Raw genomic sequence first — 22,954 nt, 5'->3', positions numbered from 1 at the left:
TGGTTCTCTAGCGCAGTGTTGCACTTGTCGCCAGTGCTTACACAACCAGATGGTTCTCTAGCGCAGTGTTGCACTAGTCGCCAGTGCTTACACAACCAGATGGTTCTCTGGCACAGTGTTGCACAAGTCACCAGTACTTACACAAGGTGATAGTTCTCTTGTGCAGTATTGCAATAGTCGCCAGTGCCTACACAACCCAATGGTTCTCTAGCGCAGTGTTGCACAAGTCACCAGTACTTACACAAGGTGATGATTCTCTAGTGCGGTATTGCAATAGTCGCCAGTGCCTACACTTACTATGGTCAGTTAAACAACATAAACACAAGTCTACTTGTTATGTAATAATATGTTTTCCGCCAGCATGTCATACCAATATCTGTTTCATAACTTGCAGAGACGGAATAAATCCTCATGAAATTATTATGAAATATCGCAAGTCAAAGGCCATTGCCAGTAAGTATTTTATAACAAACAACCAATCTTTGCAGCACTTTTTATTGACGACATTTAACAAACTGAAGTGTGATGCAATATTTCTGCAAAAAAAGCAGAAAAACTACAGCACACTTACAGATCAACTATAAGGTTAAAACTTAAAAGCCCTGACCAGGCAAATTAAGCAAGTGTTCTCAGTGCTTATAAAACCATTCCTTTTAAGAATCTGAGTATATGTTAGAAGAAAAAGATATGTTAAAGATACTGATACCACATGGGTTACAAGCACAGCAGATGTCACGGAATGACGGATGGAGACAAACAGTATGAACTTATCATAATAAATGTCAAAAAAGTTCAACTAATGGCCTAAAACATAATGAACACTGGTAAAAATCAGTGGCCATATGTTCAAACACTGAGACAAATCAGAAAAATCAGCTCCTAGCATTAACAGTCAGATAGACGCATCTAACATCGACAAAGAACAGCATCTTGAAACTGTCAGAATATTTTCAAGTCATATTAATAAAGAACAATAATAAGTCCAATCGAGATCTTGACTAGAAAATGTAAAGCAATACTTTTAATATAATACTAATACATGTACATTCAAAATGAGAAGTTTTTATGTAACGAGTGCAACACCAGTTATGGGATATCTTGAAATATACAAGATCATTGTCCTAATGAGTTGGTCCTTGATCAAACACAAAAAATGTGCCAAAAATAGAGAGAACAGGACAATCTCCCTATTCCATGACATCTGCTGACTACAGACTTGCAACAGGCCCTCTGCTAGCTGGAAATATTGATGCAGACAGAAAAAGCTCCTTAAAGCTCTGTTTCACCTTTAATAACGTCAAAGACCATTTATGTAAGAGTTTTGAAATGTGCAAATATTTTGAGCTACTGGAGGAACTGCTGCAAGCTGTTTTTGATACAATCAACATGGAATATAAGGGAAAATGAAAGAAAGGGAATGAAACACGGCAAACAGATCTCAGTTACAAGTCTTATCAGTTGACTTATTCATCACCTTTCAAAAGTAAAAGATGTTTCAAAAAGAGTTTGAATTCTATTAATTTGTCTCACAGAATTAGTCAATTACAATCAGGAAAACTGATATTAAGTTTAGAATTTTAATTCATTTCTATGCTTTGGTTGCTTTTACATGCCAAATATCCAAATGACATTGTAACTGAGATCTTATCATGAAGACATATATCTTAGTCCATCAATCTAAAAGGCTATCAGTCAATCCACTCCATGCAGCATCAGGGTGTCTAGTTGCAGACAAAGGACTCGGCACATCCTGGAGCAGGGGACCACTCCTCCTGTAGACTGTGTCCTGCCTTCATTTTGGGCAGACCTTTACAGACACCGGCCTTATGGTAAGACTTGCAAACATTTGGGTACACTTCATACCTGCAAATAGAGAGGATAAGATTTAGTCTAATTGCTTAAAGACAAGGGCACTTTCTCAAATAAAATCATATTAAAGTCTTATGATTTCAATAGTGGTATGCCACCAAAGTTGAATGGACAAGTCCTATAATCTCCTATATACACCAGTTTTTTAATTAGTTTTTTGGGGAATATGACCTATATCCTTGAGATTGGGAATTTTCGCGTCAATTTTGCCAAAATTGGGAAATTCTTCATAAATTGGTATTTTCAACATAATACTCACTTACTACATGTTAGCACCTAACATTGTTTAAGCACTTGTTTTAACTCTTTGAAATAGTCAAATTGTTTACCCCCTTAATTAATATTTCTATGAGACACTGTCATTTTGCATAATAAAAGTACTTCATAGAAAATTATTTTTATTAAAAGGCAATTTGATGGGCTTAAATTGGATACAAAATCTATCTATTAACTAGAACTCCGCGAGTCGGATGTGTCGCCTGACGAATTATTTACTGTCGACATTATAGCTGTTAGATTGGCATTTTATTCATTTATAGACGATGATGTTGCCATTTAACTTTCAAGTGTAGGTGGCATTTGAACTGAAGGTAACAACATTAAGCCAGGAGCAAGCAATTGGTTTTATAAGCAAAAATGAGCACAATAAATACTGAAGTCAACTGCGATCCCCTTCAATAAGATCTATCTATCTATAAAGTTTCAAGTTGATAACTCTTTTAGTCGAGAAATGCCCCGGACAAAATTTAAGCTTAAAAATTAACAAAGGGCAATAACTCTAAACATATAGATGCAAGAGTTACGGTTTTTGTGCACTGCACTTTCCCTCAATCAGATATACCTACGGAATATGTTTCAGGTTGATACCTTCTATAGTTTACGAGATATGCCACGGACAAAACCTAAGCATGAAAATTAACAAAGGGCAATAACTCTAAAAATATGGCAGCAAGAGTTACGGTTCTTGTGCACTGCACTTGCCCTCAATGAGATCTATCTAGCTATGAAGTTTCAATTTGATACCTCTTATATTCTTCAAGATATGCCCCGGACAAAACTTTAAGCATGAAAATTAACAAAGGGCAATAACTCTAAACATATAGATGCAAGAGTTACTGTTATTGTGCACTGCACTTTCCCTCAATCAGATATACCTACGGAATAAGTTTCAGGTTGATATTTCCTATAGTTTACGAGATATGCCACGGACAAAACGTAAGCAAGAAAATTAACAAAGGGCAAAGACTTTAAAACTAAGAAAGCAAGAGTTACTGTTATTGTGCACTGCACTTGCCCTCAATGAGATCTATCTAGCTATGAAGTTTCAAGTTGATACCTCTAATATTCTTCAAGATATGCCCCGGACAAAACTTTAAGCATGAAAATAAACAAAGTGCAATAACTTTAAAACTAAGAAAGCAAGAGTTACTGTTATTGTGCACTGCACTTGCCCTCCATGAGATCTATCTACATATGAAGTTTCAAGTTGATAACTCTTATATTCTACAAGATATGCCCCGGACAAAACTTTAAGCATGAAAATTAACAAAGAGCAATAACTCTAAACATATAGATGCAAGAGTTACAGTTTTTGTGCACTGCACTTGCCCTCAATTAGATCTATCTACATATGAAATTTAAAGTTGATACCACTAATAGTTTAGGAGATATACCCCGGACAAGCGAAAATGGGACGCGGACGCCGCCGCGTCGCCGACAAAAGTAACCCCTATATGTCGTCTTTTCAGGCGAGACAAAAAATAGTCCAGACTTCTTACGCAATAGATAAAAAGCAAATGAATCTTTTTTGTAAAATTTCATCAACTTGTTTCCTTTTGTCATTTATCAAAAATTAAATACACCATCATTATAAATAAACAAAGATTTGTTCATTTCACCGAGTTGTCTACTTTCAGTTCTGAGTCCGAGTTGTCTACTTTTAGTTCACTTTTCAGTTCTGTTATTTTCCGATATTGGCAATGAAGGTCAATGTCATGTATGTAAACATGTATGTGAGGCATGACAAAGAACAGCATTGTCTATTAGTGATTTTAATCCCCTCCTGCACCGAATAATCTACTGTCAACTTAAAATTATTTTAATTAATTATCCTTTTGTTTACAATAACACATGATTTTAACACAATATGAAGAACTCTTAATTTGTTACATGCTCTCTGATTGAAAGGAAAATAAAGTTCAACCAATGAAAATCCACCTTTCACCACTGACCATTGTATGTCACTGTGAATAGACGCTTGCAAGTAGGGGAAATAACTGTTCTGTTTATATTTTCATCGTCAATTTTCTCTTTTTTTCTTTCATCTTTTTTGGAACTCCATACACACCCGAACTTCATTTGTGGGGGTACTATTATACTAATAGATGAACATAACTGCTGGTACATGAGATCTTTTATATCTTACACTTAAATTCAATACTGCTCATATTCGAACTCACCATAGGTCAGCGTCACACATGTAGGTCCTGGTTGGGGCTGGCATGCCATTGAAGGTTGAAGCAGCAGAGACGGTGTAGGCACCCATGTCGCGGAAGTACAGCCACTCCCCAACATCGTGCATTCCCATCGGCACGGACTTCAGGATACAGTCTAGACCGTCGCAAGTCGGACCCCACACACTGCTCTCATATTTGAACTCATCGTCATCTTCATCAGCATTCTGGTTGAAATAACATTTTATGTAATATGAATTCTGATGGAGAGTTTTCTTTTGCGACAATTGAGATCCAAGGTGGCCCTATATTGCTCATTGATTAGAAAAAGGGTTTTAAAGGTATTGATCGGACAACAAACTGGACCCCACTTGCACGTACGCTGCAGGTGAAACTGTAATATTTTCTGTTTTTTTAAAACATGAAAAATATGTATCCGTTTAAAAATTTGTAAACGGCCATAACTCTTACAATATGCGTAAGAGCAAATTGCTACTGTGAATAAGATTGAAGATTAAAGTTGATATCTTCAATGATTGTAAAATAATAAAGAAATTATGGAAAAAAATGATAAAGATAAAAGTGTCACATAAGGAATGTTTCTGTGTCAATATATTGAAATCGGGCCAATAGTTTCTAATGAGAAGATTTTCAATGTTATCCATATAGACGTATGATGAAAACTAGCCCAGCCCCTGGCAACCATGTTCTTTTATGAATCAACATGGGGGGATTTGACCGTCAGTCACCTTAGGAACATTTCTGTGAAATCATTTTAAAATCAGGCCAGTAGTTTCTGAAGAAAAGATATTTCATATAGAAAAGTTTTCTATATAGACATATAGTAAAAAGCATCAAGCCCTTGGTGGCCATGCTATTTTTCCTTACCAACTTGGGGTTACAGAGCAATCATCCAAACACATCAGTAGAGACAAATACAATATGCAACATTTTGCACCCAAGTCCTTATTAGCCAATGAAGTTTTGAAAAACTAAGATTTCATCCACAGACCTTGAGTGTGTTGACAGAGACCTCAGCATGGTCATAAAGAAGGCAGTTGAAGGATCCATAGACTCCATCGTTCACGTAGTACATGATGGCCGGCTCCTCAGACAGGCTAGGCTGGTCAATCAACTCGCCATCTATGAACAGAAATACATCTCTGTGACAACTAAAAATGCTGTTTCAAGCCCTTCATCTTTTGATTTATATTTCAAATACTTAAAATGATTCCAACTAGATCTTTTTATGGAGGTTTTAAGGTAAAAATTAAACTGGAGAATTTCCATGGTTACATTATTATACAATAATTTTGTTTTTTAAGAAACTTGTATACACAAGAATCTAAACTTACTTTCTCCTTGCTGGTCCCTGGAGACCACACGTTTGGCAATGATGTTGACTCCAAGAGTGAAGGCTGAGGCCACAAAGTATCGACCAGGCTCTGAAATGATCTCCACGCCTTCCTCAGATGGGAAATACCTGTCTAGGGCCATGTCAACAGTCTTTGCAACCTGAACATAGAGTAACAAAATTTATATTAGCAAGGATGTACGAACATGCTTTAACTACGTTTCAATGGTAAACAAACGAAATAAGAAGTTTTAAAGGTTCCATTATACCTCAATTGGCATGACACATGAGGGACTAATGATGCCCCCCACACTCCTTAGATATTTACCTTTAATATACTCTATTGAATCCACATGCCTTTTTTGTCCAGATATATTACCTGGCTAGAAAATCTAACTATTTGTTTAACAGTAATAACATTTATATCAGGAAAGAATGGTATTGTGTAAATTGTAGAAAAAAAAACAGATAACACCTAAAACTAAGTATGTAAAGAAGAATTCCGCAATTCAGATATGTTGCATGTCAGGAGCATGTTTGTTAAAAATCAGATAAGAAATGCTCAAGTTAGAGAGTGGACAAAGAGATACCGTAAATGACTGGGTATTAGACGCCCTTTTTTCCCTCAGATTTCGATGCAATAAAATGCCTGCGTATAATACCCAGTAACAATTTTTTTAACTTTTTTTCTGAGGTCGATTTCAAGCCTAGAGTTTGTTTAGATTTATGTAGAAAGGGATGTTACTTGCGTCATATCAATCGAGTATATATGAGTTAAAACGGCAGTTGAAGATCGGGATACGATATATCGTAAGACGTTTATAATTTAAACAAAAATATTTTTCGATTAAAGTTATTCAATATTATTTTGAATAAGAAATTGAATTGAACAATAATTAAACTTGCATATATAAAAAAGCAAAGTTGGGCACTGTCAAAATATTTGTTGTCAGTTGTACATGAAGGTGTGAAAAACTCGACTGCTTTTAACCTGTTTATCAATGGTCATTAACTTATTTATTACGCCTATAAGTGTAAATCCTTTATCAAGTCAATTAAAACACCATTTTATACATGCATTGAATTGAATAAACACATTCTATTGGCTTTAGATCAAAGAGTCACACTGTGTGACGTCACATAACTTACAGTTATACCCACTAGGATCTCGTGGAGAGCATGGACATTGCTATGCAGGATTATGTATAACTGTACGATTATTGCTTCTTACAGTCTATAAGTGTGGTACAAGTTTGAAAGTTTATTGGCAGATCGTTTTACAAACATGTCATGTTTATGTTTTCTTAATCCCTTGATTGCCCTTGTTGTTTCTTTAATCCTCCAATAAATATATCACACTTCCTTTTCAACAGGCAATAAATCGTTTAGGATGGGGTAGTAACTAATTAACTTGTCACAGTGGTGTATACTGTTAGGTAATCTAGCCAGGCATTGTAAAGATAAAAATCAATAATCTTCGTCTGTGAAACTTGGTAACTGTGAAAGTTATGATTGCTGTCCTTTGGGTGTCCGTAAATTAGGTACGCAAAATAATTTATTTTTTTTGGAAAATAATTATGGGTGTCCGAACTCTTAGGTGAATTACGGTACTTTATTCTTTTCTGTAGGTGTTGATATTTTGAGAACAAACCCGTACAATATAAGGTTTTTGCAAAACTTAACTTTTCATTCTCAACAGATTATCATTGTATGGTTTTAAATATAACCGTCGCCATTTTAACGAAAAAAAAATTTTTGTCACTGTCAACAAACATGGTGGCCGAAAATGCCAGACGATTTGACATCTTTTCTATGCGTCTTTTAACCCAAAACATAGATTAAAAGTTTTTTTCTTGGACTTTTCACAGATTTTTTTCCCTTCGTCTAATACCCCCTATCGTCTTATACCCAGTCATTTACGGTAGTGTTCAGTGCCATGGTGTTTATAATATGATCAAACAGTAAATTTGAAATTACACCCATAAACCATGTAGCCAAGGTTGGTCAAGTCTTGAACTACGAGTTAAAACGCGGAAAAAGTGAATTAGGTCAAATTTCTCAAGACACATAACTCTTGAGTTAGTGTGATCTGGCTGTTTATCAAACTCGGTAGTGTTATCATGCCAAAAAACATTGTGACCAAGTTAAGTAAAGGTTGAAAAGTCAGCTGAAATGAAAGTGTAATGACGCTGACCACAAAGCTGTTGTCAATGACGATGGACAACATGCTCCTTATGTCTGCCACCTCAAGCAGGCGACAAAATTAAATGTTGTCCTATTAAGAACATCAACATTCCGTTAACTGACAATTTTATTGTACAAACCGTTTCAAACTTGACGGGAGCAGCCTCATGTCCGGGGAACCCCCCGCCAATGTCGAGGAGGGTCATTGGAAAGCCAAGGTCGAGCCCCTGGTCAAACACTACTCGGGCCTGCTGGATGGCAACGGAGAAAGCTTCTGGCTCCTCACAACCGCTACCAACATGGAAGCTAAGGGAAATATGTAAGGATTGCAAACTTTTGGTGAAACCTGCATGGATCATTGTAAAATTAGAAAACATGCAAAACATTAACCTAAACTTCTTAGTATAAAAAAGGCACACATTATTTTATATGCAAGATAGACTTATTTAACCTGATAACTTAAGGGTTGGGAGCCCTTGTATAAAGTTAAAATACAATACTTCAAGTAGTTGATATATTAAGCTATGTGTGCTTACATGTAAAACCTTATTCTTGGAATAGTCAAGCTAGAAATGGGGATAATCAATAATTATGAGACATAGTTATAAGCCTTGCCGTACATGCATGCATTGTTGCTGGCAACATGTGTAGTCTAACCTATGCATAATACTGCAATTTGTTTTATTTTATCCTATGCAATTAATTTAATCTGATTCAATATATATGCATATGAAGTAAGCGTATGAAATGTGAAAGTTGATGATTAATATATATGTTGAATAAAGTGTGTTTAATTCAACATGTGTACTGTTTTATTGGAATATCTTGAAGTTTTGGCCAAGGTAAATGTTCTTGCATGCGGCATCGCTGTTACCAAGACTATGACAAAACCAGGACTTTTTTCTTCAAAAATAGTCTTTCCCCAGAATATATTCCAAAAACACAAGCCTTCAAAAGGGTACTGAATAAATGTCACTTTCTTTCATAAAGTTTATCATTAATGTCATATAAAACTACCTGTTCACTTGAGCTCATCACAAAAGATGACAAGAGAGGCTAGAGGTTAAGTTTGACATAATTTTAATTAAAACTCCCCCCAAAAATTAGAAGTTTTGTTTTCATATAAGGTTAAAAAGTATATGACATAGGATAGGGAATGGATCAGAATTTTGGCCCAAAATAGATCAGAAAAAACACTAGGCACAGAAATTACTTTTTATGCAATATAAAATCATTTTCATTACTGTTCATTATTGGCTTTTCCATTTAAGGGCTTCCAAAAACAGAGGAACACTTAACACACACAACAGGTCTTGAGCATTTTCAGTAACTTTCTGTTCTGCCAATCAAACCAGCTACAAGAGTTTTGCCAAACATATACCTGATGCCCATGACATTAAGGTCAAGGTCGCGGGCCAGTTGGAGCAGGTTCAAGGCCTTGGATGGGTGACAGCCGAACTTTATGCCCAACTCGCACTGAACCTTGAAGTTACTGGGAGGCAGGATACGGAGCACAAGCCTGAAGAAAGGGACATAATCATCGTCATTAATCCTAGGAAGAATTATTTGCCGTTTGGTTAAGGTAGCATATTAAGTTTAGTATGTTGTTGATAAGAAAGCATGACCTCACAGCACTGGATGTTAGTAAGACAAAAGCTGAACAAGAGATTTTTGTCAAACATAATGCCCCCCCTGAGCGCCACATTGTCAGGATTACTTGGGACAATTGAATGAAAGATGCATGGACCAAAATGAAAGCTGATTTGTCATTGACAATGCATGCCTTTGAGGCAGTTTTAAGATTATGACCATTCAAAGTGTGAGGACAGTAGGTACAGTTTTTAATCATGTTCAGTTGATGACTGATATTTGCAGATAAAAAAGTGTATCCTCTTAGCAGCAGGGAGTAAGTCAATATGACAAAATTTAAATTATGAATGAGTTATGACCATGACCTTATCCTCTATGACCTCAACCTAAATGTCAAGTTTGAGGACCATGGGGCAGGCATTGTTAGTAATCTCTCGGACAACCTTTTATCATTCAAGGGCTCTCTGACCTTGACCTTTGGCCTTATGACCCCCAAAATCAATAGGGGTCATTTATTGGTCAGGCCAAACCTCCAAGTTAAGTTTGAGAGCCATGGGTGCAGGCATTGTTGAGTTATCACTTGGACAACATTTTATCATTCAAGGTCACTGTGACCTTTGACCCAGTGACCCTTAAATTCTAAAGGGGTCATCTATTGGTCAGACCAAGTTTGATGATCATAGGTCCAGGCATTATTGAGATGTCACTGGGAGATGCTTTGTTACCTTTTCGCATTAAGGTCACGGTGACCTTGACCTTTGGCCTGATGACCCCCAAAATCATTAGGGGTCATCTAATGGTCAGGCCCAACCTTCATGCCAAGTTTGATGACCATAGGTCCAGGAATGGTTAAGTTTGCCTTCAAGGTCACTGTGACCTTGACCTTTGGCCCAATGACCCCCAAAATCAATAGGGGTCATCTACTGGTCAGGCCCAACCTCCAAGTCTAGTTTGAGGGCCATGGGTGCAGGCATTTTCGAGTTATCACTTGGACAACCTTTTATCATTAAAGGTCACTGTGACCTTGACCTTTCACCCAATGACCTCTAAAATCAATAGGGGTCGTCTATTAGTCAGTCCCAGCCTCCATGTCAAGTTTAATGACCAAAGGTCTAGGCATTGTTCAGTCATCACTCAGACAAGCTTTAAAATCCTTTTACCATTAAAGGTCACTGTGACTGTGACCTTGACCTTTGGCCCGATGACCTCCAAAATCGATAGGGGTCATCTACTAGTCAGGCCCAACCTACATGTCAAGTTTGATGACAATAGGTCCAGGGATTGTTGAGTTATCACTCGGACAAACTTTGGTCTTCTGACGGACCAACCAACCGACTTACCGACATGTGCAAAGCAATATACCCCTCTTCTTTGAAGGGGGGCATAATATATCAATAGTGACAAATTTAAAGAAATATGTATAAAATATCTTGATATTATGGGGATCTTGATGTGCATAGGTTTAACTCATTAATTCATGTAAAACAGTCATAATTTAAAGGTACAATCTACAAAAGATACCTCAATCTTAAAAGATGCTATAAACAATTTATTTTTCAAGCAAGAAACAATGAGCTCTTACTTGGCATCTGGGTAGATGCTTTTGACCTTGTGGAGCTCGGCCTCGTTATCGAAGGTCATCATGGAGACACCGTGTTTTGCAGCATATCTCAGCATGGAGGCCTGCTTACAGGGGTTGGCATAGATGATGCGGCCTGCGGGAACACCCAGGGACAACACCTTCTGGATCTCAGCCTGCAACATTATGAAACAACTGATCCTTCTGGTATCAATGAAGAACAATGTCAAGTACCTGAACACTTAATTTAACATGACTATTATGAGATCATAATTATTCATTTTGCCAAAGTCTCTCATACCTTACTCGCACAGTCAAAGTTTGCTCCCAGGTCAGCAAGCAGCTTCAACACTGTAGAGTCATCATTACACTTAACAGCTGCAAATACAAACACAATCATAAAGACTTTCTTAATTTTTTTAATGGTCATATTTGTATAAGGTTATAACCCATGAAAGCCCAAATGTATAAGGATAATGTCATAAACAAATTAATACAACTTTAAACTGGATGTAAAATTTAACTATTTTTTCCTGATATAATCAGACTATAATGACAAAAAGAATAACTTGGTTTTCTAAAGATATGTGTAAGGCAAAAGTGGTCATATCCTAGTTTGACAGTGGTATTCCTAAGAAACTCCTAAAATGCTGTAGTACACATTATTTTTATTTAATTTTGTTTGATATATCATATGAATATTTCAAACAGGTTGTAGTGTTTTTGGAGCATTTAATTGCCATTAAGATACTGGTGTACAGCATTTCATAATGTCTTGTTTGTGCCCTTATCAAAACATGTCATTCCATGATGCCTGACCTGTATGATGGATGTACACAGTTATGAAACTGTTACGAAATACCCCTTAAGTTTAAAAAAACAAAACAAATAAAACATGAGGAATCCCTGTTTATTTTAATTTTAAATAGTTTTATGTCTAATTCAAACAAATACCAATTTCCCAATTATTTTTTCATTGTCAATATTATGTTTGAGAGAACAGTCCAATTTATTCCTGTTTGTTTATTCATTTTCTAAAAGTTGTGAAACCAATGAAACTTAAAATATGAATAGCAATTTACTACATCTAATCCATCAAATGACAATATAGTATCTGAACATACCGTAGAAGGGCTTGACACGCGGTAGATTGCGCAGCCAGTTGCGATACTTGTAGATCACATCCCCAAGATCTCCAACAATGAAAGGGTCATCTCCACCCTATAACGTGAGGGACAAATTATGTGCAAATGATTTCTGCTGCCTCAAAACCATCTGGAAGTATTTTAATACAAATTTTCCAGTGTAAACCACCTTAATGATAGTGCTTAGACGACACAATGGGTTATGATTAACTATTGACCATGGTACCATAGAACCTTTTATTCATATTAAGTGAACAAGCCCTAAAAAGACTATTGAAGTCTTACAAAAATATTACGATATGAACAAAGGGTCTACTAAACAATATTTTTTTAAGGTTTTTTTTGGGGGGGTGGGGCGCAAGAGATGCAAAGTAAGTTAAAAATTTACAGTCCCGTGCAAAAAAACACGAGTCAAGCTGAAGTTGACGTGATGCTCGTGGCTATGTTCAATTGAAGGTAAATGAAACTTTTAAGAATGGTTCTATCAGATCGGAGAGAGATATTAACAAAATGTCCTTCAATATTTTCGACAACTAGGGCCCAATTTCACTAAAGCATCTTAGCCATTAAATAGACAAGTTGACTCTTTTACATTTGGTAAACTTTGTTTTCAACTTTAGAACTGACTGAAGAAGTCCCATTTACTCAAATATATTGCAAAGTACCAGAAATAGGACACTAAAACCACTTAAATTTATGACGTAGATCAGGGCTTCTAAAAACCAGCAATTTGCCGGTCTGGACCGATTTTGACCAGGCCCGAAATTTTGTCATTTTTTTATAATTTCGGTCCAAAACGACTAGGCCAGTTAAAGTTGAAGAAATTGTAATAAACAAATATTCATGGGTCTTTCACACATTCAAAACTACCCCCAATAGGTCATAAACGTGTCTTAGTTACCATGTAACTAATGCGACCAGCTGCTTTTTCCGCAACACTGAACACTCTATAGCCTAACTGTTAATTAGCAGACGCTTGCAATCAGTCCAAACATGTGTATTGGTAGGTCGCAAAAGACACAATTAAACAAATTATGTGGTAATTGTGTGCTTGCAGCTATCCTGATAAAGTGTTAAAATCGGTCCATATTTTCACATGGCAATATGAATATGCTATGTCGTCGTCGATCATTACATGATATATCCGTTTGTTGATTACCAAACTGTTAAATTTAAATTGTTGTTTTAAATGTGCATATGTCATTGTTAATCCGAACCTAGTGATATATAGGATATCAACAGCGACATGCTTGATTAACTACATAGTCTGGCAGCTGAGTGCGCCGCTAACGTCATTATAATTCGCAGTAATGAAAAAATCGTTGTCGATATCACACTTATAGCTTGAAGCCCTGATTATAAATCTTTTGTCGTCTGACCACTCTTCGACAGCCACAGTTATTTACAATCCCAGTCGTTCATACTAGAAACGCCGAAGAACTCGATGAGAATCTCATTTGAATTAAGCTTGTTTCAATGACTATCTGAATCGGCTATGCGGCTCTAGAACCATGTTAGGAATTGCGACATCGCGAAAAAATATTGACAGAAAAGACATCGCGAAAATGTGTGACATTTCTAAGTAATCGGACCTTTGAACAGGTCTTTCTTTTTTTTTGGGGGGGGGGGGGGGGGGGGGGTCGCCGGGTCAAGACCGATTGTCGCCGGGTCTGGACCAATTGAGGTCCCAAAGTTTTAGAAGCCCTGACGTAGATCCTTAATAAAATGGGCTTACTAAAAAAGTCTTAGTCTATTTCACTGGCATCAGTTAATTTTCTCACATAATGCAAATTAAAATGGCAACAAGAGAACTGTTAGTCATACTGTTTTGTTGGCTGCCTGGACATGCTGCTCTACGATGGAATGAATGGATTGGCTGAATGGATGAAGCTCAATAGGTGTGGTTTCCATATACGTCTTCATGATTCACAGTTAGATAGTAGACAGATATTTGGTAGCACAGATAAAGAATGGTTGTATAAGCACTCTGAAAAAGAATTTGAGGTGTATTAAAGATGCACTTTTACTCCAAATAAGATTAACTACAATTAATACAACTGTTTCAATATGCTAAAAAGGATGAATAAATGTTGAAAACAATGGTTCTTATGAAGGATACCACGTTCAATTTGAAAGAAAGGTGCAGAAAACACGGTATTTCTACCTTAATATATGAGAAGATAGTAGATCACTGTAAATCTTTTATCACTCCAATCATTTAATATTTTTGCATTTTCTACTATAAAATGTATGGTTACTGTCTTGTTATCAGTGACAGTAATTAATATTTTCCATAAATCCATTATTAAGTAAGCAGTTCAAGGTTTATCACTCAAAATCTATGTTTGTAATACATGTGTATGTATTGATTTTGAAAAAGAGCGTAACTTTAAAGAAATGCTTACAAACAACTACCAATACATGTAAATTAAAATGAACTGGAATACAAAAGTCTTTAATAATGCAATAAAGAGAATTTAACAAATGTTTCATACAGAGATACTCTCTGCCACTTTATATTGCTGTTGCTTTAAATCTAAATGACAAAATGAGTACATGACCTAGATTGGTAAATGGCACTCACCTGGCCAGTGAGAACACTTGCTTTTAGCCGACGCTAGCTGGGTTCCCAGGGTGGGTCTGCGTTAAAGTTAAGCCTCGCTAACGGAACGGACCCCTCAGGGCACTGTGTAAACTGGGGGTACAATCCACCCTAAAATATAACAACAGTCAAATTGAGAACAAAGGAACAGTGTTACTATGCTGTATTATGCCCTGATGTATGATACTATCTTAATAATATGATATTCATTGAAATACTACAATGTACAATTCAATACTTCAATTCCACAGATTTAAAGACAATTAAACAATTAACAAGGCCTTTTTTCAATTTCTTTTATAAATAATTGAATTCATGCAACACCAATTTTTTTATTTGTCGGAAAAATTGGACAAGGGAATAAACTTAAAATATAAATACAATGTTCCCCTTTTCTTTAAAAACATGAGAAAAGAACAACTTTTTTTCATTAAATTGTAAAATTATTATTAAGAATGATAATCCTATAAAATGATAACTTTGTTCTCCAGCCTGAATGTAAGTTAAATAATAATTTACCCAACAATATATTTGTTTCAGATTTCCAAAAGAGGTCATAGACACATGGCAACATGGCTTCAGGAGGAAGTGTTTAGGGCAACACTAGGACTAGTATCTTATAATTGAATTTTTTTTAATTTTTTTTAAAAGAATAGCTGCAGTAAATCTGATGAACAAAACATCAGTTAGGTATGGTTGTAAGTGTACTTCTAACAATGGCAGTAAGGGTACTTCTAAAATGTTGCATCATTTTTAGTCTACTTTATAACCTTAAAATCTGACTGTCACATGAGCGACTTATCATATTGTACAAACAAGCTGACTTACATGACTATATTTAGCTGATTTTGGCCAACAATGTGAACAATTTTGCGTTCAACATGCCTGTGACCTTTAAAGGAACTTTGAACAAGTATCTTCCCTTCCCATTTATAACACTTTGACTTTCTCCTATCTCTTCAAAGCATTTTATCTAGTGCCTCTGACTAAGGCAATCATCTATCTTTGTACTCAAACACATGTCAATTCAATATGAAAGTGAATTTGTTAGTCTGAGATGGCATTTTTCTTTTTAAATGCTAGTCCCAAATATTGTTATCATTCAGATTGAACAACTGTCTACTCTAAGTAATAGTGCTAATACAGACACAAATTGCACTTTAATGGCCTGAAATCTTTAGAGCCTGGAGTTATCTGGCTGGTCACCATATATACTGGGTAGTTGCGATATTATGGCCATGAATATTTTAACCAAATTAAACTTTCTCAAGTTAAAGAGTGTCAGGGCAAATCTGGCTAAAATCCAATTCAAACAGTCTGGAAGAAAGTCTGGCAACCACATGTATATTGTAGGCCCGTGTGTCTGGCAAAATTTACTTTTTAATCAGTTGTTTTTTTATTGAAAAACCCATCAAACTGTTGTAAGATTTGGTCAATTTATGTGTTTCATTTTTTGGAAGATGTCATGGATTGTACAACAGAAACCACCTAGGTCTCGGAACAAGAATTCTGTACCCCGGCTTTTTTGCACTTCACAACTCTTAATGTTAACACCGGAAACCATTCACTAACCCAAACATCCTTTGAACTTTTTTCTTCCATCTTGTTTGTAAACAAATGAATACTACTGATGAATAATTTCCTTAACTATACGGATAATGCTTGTCCTGGTAAACCAACAAAAAGAAGTTATTTGAGCCAAAAAATTACTGTAAACCAGTTACTTTTGTATATTATTGTAAACAGAGTAATATATTATCACGCCTCCTACATGAATAATGACCATCGGTCCAGGTCTGCTGAATCTATCAGTATGAACAGTAGATCTACCTTCTTATAACACAATATGTTGCACAACAACAAACATAATTTATACAGTCAATGTATTGATCTTAGCCAATTCAAATTAGTTATTAAGTTATTTTGCAACTAAACCAAACGGTGGAAAGGGATTTATAAAGTTGCTACACAGCTTGCTTCCCGATCAACAACATCATTGTTTGTAACATGTTATGACATTGAAAACATACTGTATTAAACCAATTATAAGCAATTCCACCAACTGTCAACTGACTTCAAATGTCAACTTTACCTAGTCACTAATAGTGAAGTTAGTGAGAATGATTATGATTATATTGAAAAAAAATATAATAAAGAGGAATAGCTAGGCCTAAAAAAAAAATACATTTGGTTCGGGTTACCCGACCCTACCTACGGAATAGGCGCCAACCCTACCGTTTTTATAATCAGTTTGAAAAAAAAAATTAAAAACTAAAAAAACTAGAGCTGTCACAGGAGTGACGAATACCCCCAAATGCCGCCTGGACACAGGAATGGCAAACCATTCCTTTGAAAAGAGGCCATAACTCCAAGGTTACTGCACACTGCATCTTCTTTTATCATGCATGTATTGTTTTATTTAAATCTGTTGAGTAATTTAGAAGTTACACTGCTGACAAGAAAAACTAGCCTTTCATGAGTTATCGTCCGGAAACCATTTTTCTAGTTTTAGTAACAGTGACCTTGACCTTGGCCCCACCAGCCCCAATATCAAACTTGACCTGTATCTTCTGATGTTACACCTGTGTACCAAACATTGTTCAAATCTGTCAAGCCTTTCATGAGTTATCGTCTGGAAACAGTTTTTCTATTTTTAGTAACAGTGACCTTGACCTTGGCCCCACCAGCCCCAATATCGAACTTGACCTTTATCTTCTGATGTTACACCTGTGTACCAAACTGTATCTTCTGATGTTACACCTGTGTACCAAAAATTGTTCAAATCTGTCTAGCCTTTCACGAGTTATCGTCCAGAAACCGTTTTTCTATTTTTAGTAACAGTGACCTTGACCTTGGCCCCACCTGCCCCAATATCAAACTTGACCTGTATCTTCTGATGTTACACCTGGGTACCAAAAATTGTTCAAATCTGTCAAGCCTTTCATGAGTTATCGTCCAGAAACCGTTTGCTATTTTTAGTAACAATGACCTTGACCTTGGCCCCACCAGCCCCAATATCAAACTTGACCTGTATCTTCTGATGTTACACCTGTGTACCAAAAATTGTTCAAACCTATCAAGCCTTTCATGAGTTATCGTCTGGAAACCGTTTTTCTATTTTTAGTAACAGTGACCTTGACCTTGGCCCCACCAGCCCCAATATCGAACTTGACCCGTATCTTCTGATGTTACACCTGTGTACCAAAAAAATTTCAAATCTGTCTAGCCTTTCACGAGTTATCGTCCGGAAACCATGAAAATCGACAGACCGACCGACAGACCGACAAGCTCACTCCTATATACCCCCTCAAACTTCGTTTGTGGGGGTATAAAAAAAATTATGGCGTTCAAAACCTTAAATGCTTTTACAGGAGATAGCTTTAACACCATTCTCCAATGATTAAAATGACATTCTTATATAAAGCCTAATAAAAAAAAAAGCCTACCTACCCTACCTATTTTTGAAAAGGATGTAACCCTAACCAAACAATATTTTTTTTTAGGCCCTATGAAAAATAATTGGTTGTTTTTAAAATATATATATATATATTATTTTACAGAAGGCTATTGAGTCAGACTCTTAACTTATGCTGATTTTAACCCAAACTTTTAAGCAATGTATCAGTATTCCACACTCACCATAAACCAGTGACCTGAGACACTATTTTTTGACAGGATCACCACAGCCAGTTGGCTAGAGAATCTGCCAGTTCACCAAAAAAAAAACCTTTGCCACTGCTGCAATTTTATAATGTTAGACCCCAAGTTAAAAACAAAAATAAATACAAAACTTGTGTCGTTAAATTAGCAATCTCTTCATGATTGTATAAAGCAGATGAATGTACTTAAATCAAGTCTCTGGGTTCATGTCCTCTGCAGGCTTTGGTTGTTTAAATACACAAAGGAAAGCTAGACTCCGTTGAATAAAAGCTTGTTTTGGTATTTCAATGATTAATGAGTAAGATAATTGTCACACATTTTCACGATATGAATTATGTCACAAATTTTTTATGATGTGGCAATTCGTAAGCTGCTTAAAGCCCTGCATCAGAACCATTCACAACCAAGAAGTTGACAAAGCGTAGTCACTGCATTATAACTAATTTTGCTTCATTTGAAAAGAAGAGCTGTAATTAACTGTTAAGGCACTCTTCAAAAATCAGAAAAATATCTTGAAAAAAGTGCTGCCTGGGAACAATTCAGTTGCTTTGATTGTACCTACTATTAACATTATCAGTAGAGCAGACTGATTTAACAGATTGAGATTGCTGATGTCCCTTCAAAGAATTGGAGGAATATACTTAGAGTTGTGCTGAGAACTTTGGAAAAATAAGTTTTTTCTATCATTTTACTGATAGGGGCGGTTTAAATTCCATGGTTAAACTGTCTGTGCATCACAATTTTGACCAAAACAACTAAAGGGCTTTCATGAAACGTAATATTACATATTTGTTGGCTACTGCTTATTGTTTGAGCAATGTGTTCCCAGTCAACAGATTGGCATGATCGCTTTCAGTCAGTCATTCTTGAAGGGGAGCCATCTGACACAGTGTAAATGGAATCCGGCACTCCACAAGGCTGCATGCTTGGCCAAAGCCTCTTTCAATACCACATCATCAATATTCCACAAGGTCTTGACTCCACAATACGCCTCTTCGCGGCCGACACCATCGGCAATCTTACTGTTGCCAACAACTCTGACTGCAAACCTTCAAACAGACCTAAACTTGCCAATGGCCTTCCATCATGACAAATGCCAAGTCATAAGTATCTCCCAGAAGAAGAAAAAATCCACTAGGACTTTTGCCTTCACAACCAGTCCAGACAGCATGTAGAACCAGCAAAATATATGAGAGTCACCATCAACAATTCCCTGGACCGGAGGGAACAAATCAGCATTACATAAAAAAGCCAATTGAAACCTGAATTTTGTAAGAAACTTGAACATCGCTCATCTTCTAAATAAATTGCTTACCTAGCGCTTGTTCAACCCATCATGGAATATGCTAGCTCCAGCAGCTAGCTGGGACTCATACGAAAAAGAGCTTATTATGTTAATAAACTGAAAATGGTACAAAGTTGAGTTGCACACTTTGACAAACACAAATACCAGTACAGATAAAATGTCACGAGAGATGCTTCAAGACCTCAAATGAACCCCTCTACTGCAGAAAGATCTCCGCCTTGATCTATCTATAAAATTTCAAACGACAGAGTTGCCATGAACAAAACCAACAGTCGTCTACCACAGTCTTATCATTCTCACATACTGGTTGGAGAGCAGTAGCCGGCCGAAAGCAGTAGCCGGCAATCGCTTTTTATTCGTGATTTTTAAAAATCTTCTTCAAAAAGGTGAGAATGGTAAAAAAGAACCATATCCATGCAACACCATTTGCATCGAATCCAACACAAAGCATACGTTTAAACATTTTATTTACAAAAAGTATTGGAAATGTCAAAGAGTTCGCCAACTTTCTCGTGGGAGATGCTCATGTGAATGTTACTGCGCATGCGCAATTGAATAAATTTGCATATCTAATTATAGCACTAGCATTTACCGACAGTCAAGTGTTGGTTATGAACGATTATTCGTCGATGAATCACAGCAAAATGTATTTTTAAAAAAGCCTGTATATTCCCCGTCAATCGCTTTCAAACAATATTGAGACATATTCAAAATTTTATGTATCCATGGTGTAGTTTTAGACTCGTTGCTAAAAGTTTGATGCGCTTTTAATGTTGTGCACTATACTTAGAAAACAATAGGGCATAGGTTTTAGGCTTTGGTAGATATGTAAGATATGGCAAACAAAAACAACACGATTTTAAAGAAGTATTTTACATGTGAAATCATTTTATACGAAGGGTCTAATTTGGCATTAATTAAAAATGACAAATTGGTGTTGTTTCAAGTATAACTTAAGTTTTTTAACACTACCATTCCCATTCTTTTTCAAATGAAGTTTTCTGACAGTTTTACTGTTATGTTTAACAATTGGAGCTTAATTTTACCGGAAGTGACGCAAAATAGAAGTGTTTTACCTATTTTCAGGAGGCGGTCGAAAATAGGTTGTGGTCGACAATAGGTTGTTCCGGGATATCCCATACTTAGCCACAATAATGTGCGTTTAGGGAACTTTTTTAACATTTGGATATTCATTTTGTTCCCTAAACGCCACAAGTCAACTGAGCCGTACCAATGTAAAATATATTCTTCAACTGTTACTCCACAATACTGAACACTTCACTGTTAAATTTAAACACAAAAGTTACACTTTTATTATTTTAGCCAATACCTTTTACTTAATACACTTAAGTGTGTTATGAAACACACATAATTAGTTTAATTTAGATCGACTTCTGTCAATAAAGCATCGCCATTTTGAAACCATCTAGCAGGTGCCCGTTATCTTTCCGCTCAATATACTTAGCGCTGGGATCTGTCATTCTTGGCTAGGAAAACAACAAGTGGGATATGGACGCGTAGAGTCGCTAAATTAAAAAAATCGTCAAAGACTTTGAAGCGGCTGTTTATATGGACTAATATACTGTAGTTCACCTTTTATAGTGTCAAATATTGTGGAGTTATAATTGGAAAATATATTTTACATTGGTATGAATCAGTCGATTTGTGGCGTTTAGGGATTAAAATTAATATCTAAAAAATATAAAAAAGTAAAAAAAAAAACGCGCATTATTCATTTATTGTGGCTATGTCAACAACAAAACGAAACGTTATTGAAAGCATTATACCTTTCTAAGTGCTACCAAACCCTGAACTCTCGTTTCCTTTTTGGACGTAATTTTGCCAGGTTATCTTCTACACATTGAGAAATAAATATATCAGTTCATATTTAACAAATTAAACCACGTTTTCGTCCGATGCACCACCATCCAAACTGTCAGTAAAATGAAAAGAAATCACGTGATTCACGCGACATACTAGTTCCCGGTCACTCCCAGTATTATCCGGTCTCATCTGGACTCCTAATATCCGGCTCCTACTTATGGCTTCAGGAAACGGATTATGTTGCCGATGTTCGGTAAACAAAATTGACGATCTTATTCGCTTATGATATGTTGCAAAATTAAATAAAATATAGTATATCTTAATGTATGCATTTTCCTTTTGACCCAAGGTAAAGTATTTGATAATGGAACATGTGTGTGTCTGATTAATGTGAATTGTGCTAGTAAGCGATTTTTGTAACATTGGATACATTCGAATACCGTATAAACTCGTCGAAGTCAAATTAATTTTCTTTATGAACTAGAAGAGAGGCTGATATGAATTAATTTAGAGAAATTAAATTATTTATTTTAATGCGCTGGCATGATAATCCCCTGCTGTGCATTTTCGAACTGCTTGTATGGTGTCACAGTAGGGGCCAATTTCCTGTGTATTCGTTTAATGGCTCAGGGCCATTTAGGGGCCATTTCTATAATAAAACCTCCTAAACTGCACAGGAGGATACTCAGATCGGAAATCTGATAAGGGGGAACAAGGTAAATAGATTAAGATCAATACACAGAGGTTGTGTACTGTACATATATATTTTTTTAATTATTATTATTTATTTTTTGGGGGGGGGGTGGGGGGTGGGGGTCACTTATAGAGGGCTTAAACTAGGCCTTTAACGAGGGACAGGCGCTAAATCTCAGACATGCGTCCGTCGTATACTGAATCGGCAACTTTTATGCTAAGACAAACATAAATGTGTATTGTCATGAACCTGTTATGCAGCAGTCAATTGTTACCACGCCCCCCCCCCCCACCAGGCCCGAGGGTATACCGGGCATAGCCGGGGAAATGGGCCGTGTTTTTACCTTCCAGGTGGCCCTGCAGTGCCGGATGAATGCGATGGTTTTGTCTTGGCGCAAAAAAAATAGCGGGAAATGAGCCTTACCTAAGGTCCCTAGGTTGCGGGGGCATTTGGCGGGGATTTTACCAGAAGTTCGTTCCCGTAGGGCGGGGATTTTGCCTGGGCTTGGCTGGACCGAAAGTCAAAGTCCCCGCTATTCCCCGGACCTAGGGGAGCCGTGGTTACAATTGACTGGTGCATTATAATCAGTTTATTTACAAAAATTGACTGGTGCATTATAATCAGTTTATTTACAAAATATTATAGAATATACATGTATTATCAAATATCATAGCATGAGGGTAAAAATAACGTT

At 36.3% G+C, this 22,954-nt stretch overlaps 1 protein-coding gene across 1 annotated transcript; it reads right to left on the bottom strand.

Moving 5' to 3' along the window:
* Positions 1–479: 479 nt before the first annotated feature.
* Positions 480–21,691, bottom strand: LOC128214116 (ornithine decarboxylase-like). Its single transcript, XM_052920385.1, has 12 exons — positions 21,530–21,691; positions 14,759–14,887; positions 13,999–14,161; positions 12,154–12,250; positions 11,331–11,407; positions 11,033–11,205; positions 9,242–9,379; positions 8,001–8,166; positions 5,678–5,837; positions 5,335–5,465; positions 4,329–4,549; positions 480–1,863 (listed from the first exon to the last, which is right to left on the bottom strand). Exons 3-12 carry the CDS (start codon positions 14,095–14,097, stop codon positions 1,722–1,724), a joined length of 1,404 nt encoding a protein of 467 aa, XP_052776345.1. The 5' UTR covers positions 14,098–14,161; positions 14,759–14,887; positions 21,530–21,691; the 3' UTR covers positions 480–1,721.
* Positions 21,692–22,954: the final 1,263 nt, after the last annotated feature.

This window comes from Mya arenaria, chromosome 13, assembly GCF_026914265.1.
Source record: "Mya arenaria isolate MELC-2E11 chromosome 13, ASM2691426v1".
Lineage (NCBI taxonomy): Eukaryota > Metazoa > Mollusca > Bivalvia > Myida > Myidae > Mya > Mya arenaria.
This window is presented reverse-complemented; position numbering and strand designations above follow the sequence as displayed.